Source organism: Anoplophora glabripennis, unplaced genomic scaffold, assembly GCF_000390285.2.
Source record: "Anoplophora glabripennis isolate ALB-LARVAE unplaced genomic scaffold, Agla_2.0 scaffold1197, whole genome shotgun sequence".
In the NCBI taxonomy this organism is placed as follows: Eukaryota; Metazoa; Arthropoda; class Insecta; order Coleoptera; family Cerambycidae; genus Anoplophora; species Anoplophora glabripennis.
In genome coordinates, this window is record NW_019417272.1 from 94054 (window position 1) to 101953 (window position 7900).

Genomic DNA, 7900 nt, shown 5'->3' on the forward strand with positions numbered 1-7900 from the left:
GTGTAGGTGTGGAGTACGGCTCCCAGGGCGACACGTGCTGATTACATTACCAGGTGTAAAACCTGGTCGGAGGGACTCGAACGCGGTACACGCCTACTCCTAACTTACTTGCCCTGTGGATATTTAAACCACGGTATACCTAACTGCAATAATAAAAAAGATCGGCAATTATACTTACGGAGCAACCTCCGGCGAGTTGACAGTTTTTAGTTGACTATTAGGAAAGCTATTGGATGCTGGTGATGTAATGTACGATGTACAGTTCAAAATATCGGCATCGAGGCTACTCTAATAATTCTGTTGCAATTTTACTACGGCACAGGTTGAATGAACAATTTCACGTACTTATTTCTGACCCGCGTTTCAAGAAGTTCTGCCCGTTCTTCTGTTTATTTTTCGAATTTAATATTCGCCCTACTCCGCGTGAAGCGCGCACGACCGGACTTTGGTTGTTAGAAAAACTATACATCTGATTGTATTCCTACACGATACAGGATGGTATAAAATTTCCTAGCCAAGGATAGTGGGACTCAACAATAAATATGTATTTTATTAAGGTGTCTTATTTGAATGCTACACTACTGAAGATAGTCATCATCTAGCTCTGTTAACATATTTAAATTATTATCAATCTAAGAATTTCAAACGGGAATTCCGAACTAATCTTAAACACAATTTTAACTATAGGAAAGCCAACATTGTTGAGTTATACAATGCCTTACTGAATACAGACTGGTCTGTTTTAAATTATGAGAAGACTTGCGATATCAAAAGTGACCCAAAACAATTCTGGGCATTTATAAAGAAAATGAAGAATTTTTCAAACATACCTACTACTGTGAATTATAATACGAACACAATCACGTCTCTACCTGAAATTGTAAATTCTTTTGCGGGCTTTTTTATGCAGTCGTTTCGCATGATACCTCAATAAATTTGATTTTTCAAAATGAAGTTTGTTATGCGCCTACCATTAACATTCAGTATTTCTCAGAACAAGAAGTAGTAAACGCTATGAAAAAGTTGAAACCCAAATTAACAGCTGGACCGGATCTTGTGCCTTCGTTTTTAATTCGCGACTGTAGGTTTGTTTTTAGCAAACCTTTACAAATGCTGCTTAATCTCTGTCTAAAATCCAAAACAATACGCAAGGTATTCGAGTTTTTCCTTCATGATTCAATTTTTTCTTTAACAAAAAATCTAATCTCACCGTATCAGCATGGTTTCTTCAAAGGTAGGTCTACGGCAACAAATCGCATGATGCCAGACATTGCTGAATCAATAGATAATGTTCATCAAACTGATGTTATATATCTTGATTTCACTAAAGCATTCGACCGCTTAGATCACCATCTTTGCTCAATAAGCTTTCACATTTTGTTCTCTCTAATGACTTAATTGCGTTATTTAAGTCTTATCTTAATTGTCGTACTGAATATGCTTTAAATCAACTCGATATGTTGCAGTGTCAGGCGTGCCACAAGGTTCCGTGTTAGGTCCACTGCTATTTAATATTTTTATTAATGACATAGGCCATAAACTCAATGCAAAATTTTTGTTATACGCTGACGACGTAAAATTGTACAAAAGAGTCGAATGCATACAGGACTGTATTGAACTTCAAAAAAATCTGGAGGTGATTGGGGAATGGTGTATATCAAATGGGCTTCAATTAAACATTAAAAAATGCAATAGTATGTCATTTACTAAAAAAAGACGCCAACTGCATATCACTATTCACTGAATGGCAATCGTATTTCTTGAGTAGATATGTTTAGGGATCTAGGTGTCATATTTGATAGAAAACTATCTTTTTATCATCACATAAATACTGTTATTTCTGAGGCATTAAAATCATTTGGTTTCATTGTACGATGTACACGTGATTTCACAAATTGTGATGTAATTAAGATACTTTACACATCATATGTTAGATCTAAATTGGAATATGCGGCAGTTGTTTGGGCTCCGAGCTATGATGTCTACGATACCAAATTGGAGGGAATACAGCGGAAGTTTTTAAAATATTTGACATATAAGAGCGTTGGTTTTTATCCCGAGCAGGGTTTTCCACATGATGATTTGTTAAGGAGGTTTAACTTTTCTTCATTAAAAAATCGCAGAGAATACGTTATGCTAATCACATTGTATAAGATAATTAACAATCTTATTGATTTCCCTGATATTTTATCAAGATTAAATTTGTATGTACCCAGAACAATTCAAAGGCATTTTAATGTCTTTTATTTACCTACACCGAGATCGAACGCTTTAAAATTCTCTCCGTTATATTTAATGTGTGATGTATATAACAGTCAATTAAATTTTGATATTTTTAGCAGTACTCTGTCAGCCGTTTCCAGAGCATTGATTCATTGAAAACTGGCATTTTCTTTCATTTTTTTTCATCATAATCTGTGTTATTCAACCTTTTTATTGCTATTTTCTCGTTTTGTTAAATTATGTAAGATGTATTTGTGCTTTTTCTTGTATTTTCTTGTCATCTTGCTTTGTAATTGGGTTTTATACCTGTAAGGCAAGGACTTCTTAAATAAATAAATAAATAATACGGTAGCCACCTTTGCTGATAATACTGCTGTTACGGCTGTAGGCAAACATCACGAAGACGCGGCAATAAATCTGCAAACACCAGTAACAAAATTAACAACTTGACTGAGCAATGGAGAATCAAATTAAATGAGATTAAATCTGCTCTTAAGTCTTAACAGAGACTCCAAAGTACCGGGCCTTATTAATGTAAATAATTTTCTCACAAAAACAATACGTTTAAGTCAAACAAGTAGTGGATATTTTTCATGAATTGCATCCCAACTGGGAACGTATTTCTAAATCAACCGTTTTAAAAACATTGCGGAGTTTTCATGAAACTGGAGGTGTTATAGATCGACGAAAAAGTGGAAAACCAGTGATAGGGTTACAAATGAAGAAAATTCTTTGAATGTCATGTTAGATGTGGTGGAAAATCCAATAAATGCGATACAAGGGCTTTAAATCATAACACGAGTCGATATTCCAATAAAAAAATGCAAATGGGAAAAATTACATCCATATACAATTCATTTGTTACAAAAATTGGGTGACGATTATTATGATCATAGAATCGAGTTCTGCGAAGTTATTTAAAAACGAGCAAGTTACCATTACTTGATGATCTGTACACTGTAATTAAAACAGTGTAAGAATTTATGATTTCATATCCACAAAGTTCGGCCTGAATTGGAACGGAAAAGTTTCTTAAATTAATTGACTTGTATTTAATCTTAGGTTTAACAAATATAGTAACACCGCTACGAGATTTAATTTGACAAAATTGTGAAACTAGTGAGAAGTTATCTAATTTTTAAATGAGGTTCTATCAGCCAATGCTCAAATATACAAAATCACTGTTTAGATCAGATAATAAAAAACGTATATGATCAATTTTATTAGTCAAACTTTGGGCATTTAAATCGAACACTTACTATATGACCATGCTTCACACAATTTATACAGTTATATGATATCATCTTTTGTCTATTTGGCACGTTTATTATAATATACTGAATTGTCCCATATGTTATTCCAATATCTTATTATTTGTTCTTTGCTTGATGGTGTTATATTACTTGTATTGCTAGAGGAAATTGTATTATAATACTATTTCTCTCTATTTCTAAACTTATATTTTGTATTCTTCTTTCAGTCGACTCATTATTCGTTTTAAAACAAGATTGAAAGTCTCCGTTTCAAACGTTTCTTGCATTGGTTAATTTTTATTGGGCATTTCTTTAAGATTGTTTATTATTTTCTTGAATGTGTTTTTTGTATTTTTTGTAATTTTTTGTATCAGTTTATCAACCTTTTTTGTAATTTCATCTGTCATATTGGTTTTCCTGACTTCCTGACTTCTTGATTTACAATATTGTTTTAATAATTGCACTTGCATTTGGTCATACACTATTACATGTATATCCTCTAAATCTGTATTTTCCGGTAGATAATATTCTTATTATTATGTTTTCTTTTATTATCAAGACCAGGTTTGTCAATGGATTGCTTCCTTTCCATTGACTAATATCGATTTCTATTTCGTTTCCTACCTCCTCTAGATTTATTCCTTCACGTTTTCTTTCAAACCATTGTTTTTTTCCAAATAACAGTTTTGGTGGTTGTTTCTGTGGTACTTTCGTTTGATGTTAATTTCTCTTCTCCTGTGGGTACCATTCGGAACATTTGTGATTCTTCTGCAATATCTTTTTGAATTTCTTCTATTTCTGGTAATGTTAATCGTTTATTATTTGCTGTCATTCTATTTTATCTATTTTTTGTCTAATGATTATCTCACATAATTCTGGACTTTTAAAAATTGTTAATATAATTGTTGTCTGTATCGTGTGGAGATTATTTCTAATCATGAGACTTCAAAATATCAACGCATAACGGTGTAATTGATTTGTTTCGTTCATTTCATGGATTGTCAAACAAGCCCTGCTTTAGTAGTTGACGGTTGCTCCGGTAAAATATTGTGGGCAGGTTTGCGAGTTTTTTGATTTTTGGGAATTTCGACAAATTGGTTGTTGTTACTTTTCCGCGACATAAATTTTGCAGTTTATGTTGGTGCATGTCAAGGGCAATTTTGCTAGTTCCAGATCATTTATGTGGTAAATTTCAATTAAAAAATGTTATTATTGTTATTAACAACTTTTAAGAGCAGAAGCAAATGTTTGTTAAGCTCTAATACAAAAAATCACTTATCCTGTACATGGTTGAAAAAAAAAGACACAAAAAGAGAAAATTAAGAAACAAAAGTAAGTGACAAGAATTACAAACACAGTAAAAAAAACTAAAATATGCATGTATATTCTAGAAAAACATCATCGCCATTGTTGATTAAGGTGGTCATCGAGTTTGTTCTTGAAAGAATTAAGAGCAGATGGTGCCGAAACCACATAATCTGGTAGGAAATTCCACTGGTTGGAAATTCTGTTAGGTAAAAAATGATGTCTGTTGCGGGTGTGGAAATTTTATTTATAAGTTTGAAGGAATTACCTCTAAGACAAGAATCAGTGTTTAGTTGGAACATCGTCTCTGGACAGTATAATTCACCACGAAGTGTTCTATAAGTTGTTATGAGGTCACCACGAGTACGTCGCACTTCCAATGATTGGAGACATATAAGACGTTCTTTATATGCCAGATATTTAAAACAGATTGGTCGGTAATTGGTACTGGAAAGTTTGTCACCTTTTTTGAAAATTAATGTCACACAAGATAACTTTTCAATCCAATAGTAACTGGCTACTTTCAACGGATTTTCTCATAATTTCACACAGCGGCACACATAAATTGTTCGCACATTTTGTCAGAAATAGTGGACTAATTGAATCTACACCCGGCGATGAATCAGCAATCAGCACGCAGATTGCTAAGTTGTTTGTGGACAATGATAGGACTTATTTGAATTTCTTCCAATGTAGATACTACTAGTGTTCAATACTAAGTTGAGGAGGTTGACTACTTGAATTTGAGAAGAATGCTTCATTGAACAATTTTCGGACATATAACAAAAATAAATTAAATTCCTTTTGCGTCTTTGACGCATCCATTTTATGATTTGACTGTCGTAAACGTATTAATTTATAAAGTAAATTAATTCTATTCTAATTAAATAATTCCTTCCTTAGCTTTAGGTGAAATGTAAAATTTATCAAAAATAGTGGTTAGATAAACAACCATAATCTAACTAACAAAATGTGTGTCGCGAAAAAAACGTATAGTTTTAGCTTGCTTTATTTTACTGGATTATGTGACACTGAAAGCTATTCTACTAATTTTCATGAAGGAGTAACCGATTAGAAGTTTCTGTACTTTAAAAAGCATTATTTGGTTTTCAGCATGAATTAAATTAAATTTTTAATGATAACTTGTATAAAAAATATATCGGTAATGACTAATTAACATTGGACATTTTCGATAAAAAAAATTGAAGGTGTAAGGTGGTCTGAAAAGAATATGAGTGGGAGTATTTTTTCCACTTAATGTAAATGTAATTATGTCAGTTACTACGTCAAAAAGTGACATCTATGCATATGTATTAACATATCGAATTTTACTTAAATCGGATACAACGTTAGAATAGTTATTTGTAAAAAAAACAATCTTTTTGTCAACTTTGTTCCCTCTCCCCGATCTCTGCTACGCAAAGCAAAGGTAAGTTTAGTTAAATTGTCCACGGTACCTTGGGACACTCTTTAAATACAAATACATGCACTATCGTTAACAAAAAACCCGCAATATGTAGGAACTTGTATTAATCGACTTTGCATACTTTACCAATAGTTTGTTGCTGTTAATGTTATTTTATATGCATTAGGTACTACATTTTGTTTATCATCGATCTTACTAAATAAAATGTAAAATAAATATTAAAGGTACCTGTTGTTACCAGAAGACTGAGAAAGGGGAAAATCATTTTCTCGTATTTTAATAACAGGTATATGAGAATTAAATTTTTGCATTTCAAGAGAATTGATCCAAGAATTATGACTATTTCTCCTTGGTCGAATTATATTATCATTTTTCATTTTTCCCATGAAACTAAAATTTAAATATATGTTAGTTACACAGCGTTTTGCATTATTTTGTACATTACTTACTTAATTTGTTTCACATACGCTTAACTACTACAAACAGGTAATGTGGAATGGGTTTTTATTTTAATTACGTCAGACTAGTCTTGCGTGTCGCTTTCAACCTGTGTTGACCACAATCAGGCTCATCTATCTAGGCTCATATATATGCTACTGTGTAATGAAATTCTAGTTAATTGTATGTTTGCTTAGAGTATATTTTTCTTTGAGCTGGTGAGTGACATATTTAGTAATTTAAAGTAAATATGCTAGTTACTGGAGGATCATTATTTGTGAAAATGTCAGGCTCATGTAAGGTTTCTATCAATCTAACCTAAATATTTAGAAAGTGTAATAGGAATATAATTTACCTCATTATTAATTACGTGGTGTACGTGTATTCTAAGATAAATTGTTTGACAAGTTTACTTGATTATAGTCTTACAAAGTGATATATTATAGAATGAAGGAAATTCCAAATTTAAGTAAACAATTTGCATTACCTACAATTATATTGTCTAAAAAAAAGGATTGATTACAAAACACTTTCAATAGTTGAAAGAGTATACAACTATCACTGAATACTATAAACTAATTGCAGCTGTAATTAAAATTATAAATATGGAGAATGTTTTTGTTGGTGGTATGTTTGGATGTACATATGGATGTAGATTTTTTGAACGGTAAATAAATATAACAAAAAATCGATTAGTTAATGTTTTCGCAAATTTGATATATTAAAAAATATAACATTTTTAGAATTAGTTACTGGATTGGTTCTGAATTTACAAGTATTCGATATTTGAAAACTACCATGCAGTGGCGGCTCGTCGGGTGACGCAAGTGACGCTTCACCTAAAATTTCCGTTTGTTTGTGCAATTTAAAATTATTTTAAATTTGATATAAATCTTATAATTTGGGTACAATTCTATATTGAAAATGTATTGTGTTTGTTTGTCTTATACGCAGAAATAAACAGAATAATTCCGCGGTGAACGCCTTCTAAAAAATCATTGGCTTCGTTGAGCGCGAACATCAACCTCGTACCATACAACGTATACTACGCAAGTGACTCATATTGAAATTGGTATGTATCTGCTTCTCTCCGTAGCTCTCCGTACGGCGGTTGTCATGGCAACGAGGCAGCCAACGCATGTGTAAACTACGGCCTGGGAGAACGAGTGATGCAAAAGTTGAAGCAGCATTCTCATCGTCATCGCGCATCGCCTGTCTATCGTGTGTAAACAGTTTATACGATACGTTGCCCAGT

The 7900-nt window shown here is 32.3% G+C and overlaps 1 protein-coding gene across 1 annotated transcript in view; it reads right to left on the reverse strand.

The window, feature by feature from the left end:
* The window catches only part of LOC108914368 (pickpocket protein 28), a 74125-nt gene extending 67607 nt beyond the window's left edge, over nt 1-6518 (reverse strand). The window contains exon 1 of the mRNA XM_018720177.2: nt 6436-6518. Coding sequence (XP_018575693.2) covers nt 6436-6518 — 83 coding nt within the window. The remainder of the gene's footprint in view (nt 1-6435) is intronic.
* Between the last annotated feature and the right edge of the window lie 1382 nt (nt 6519-7900).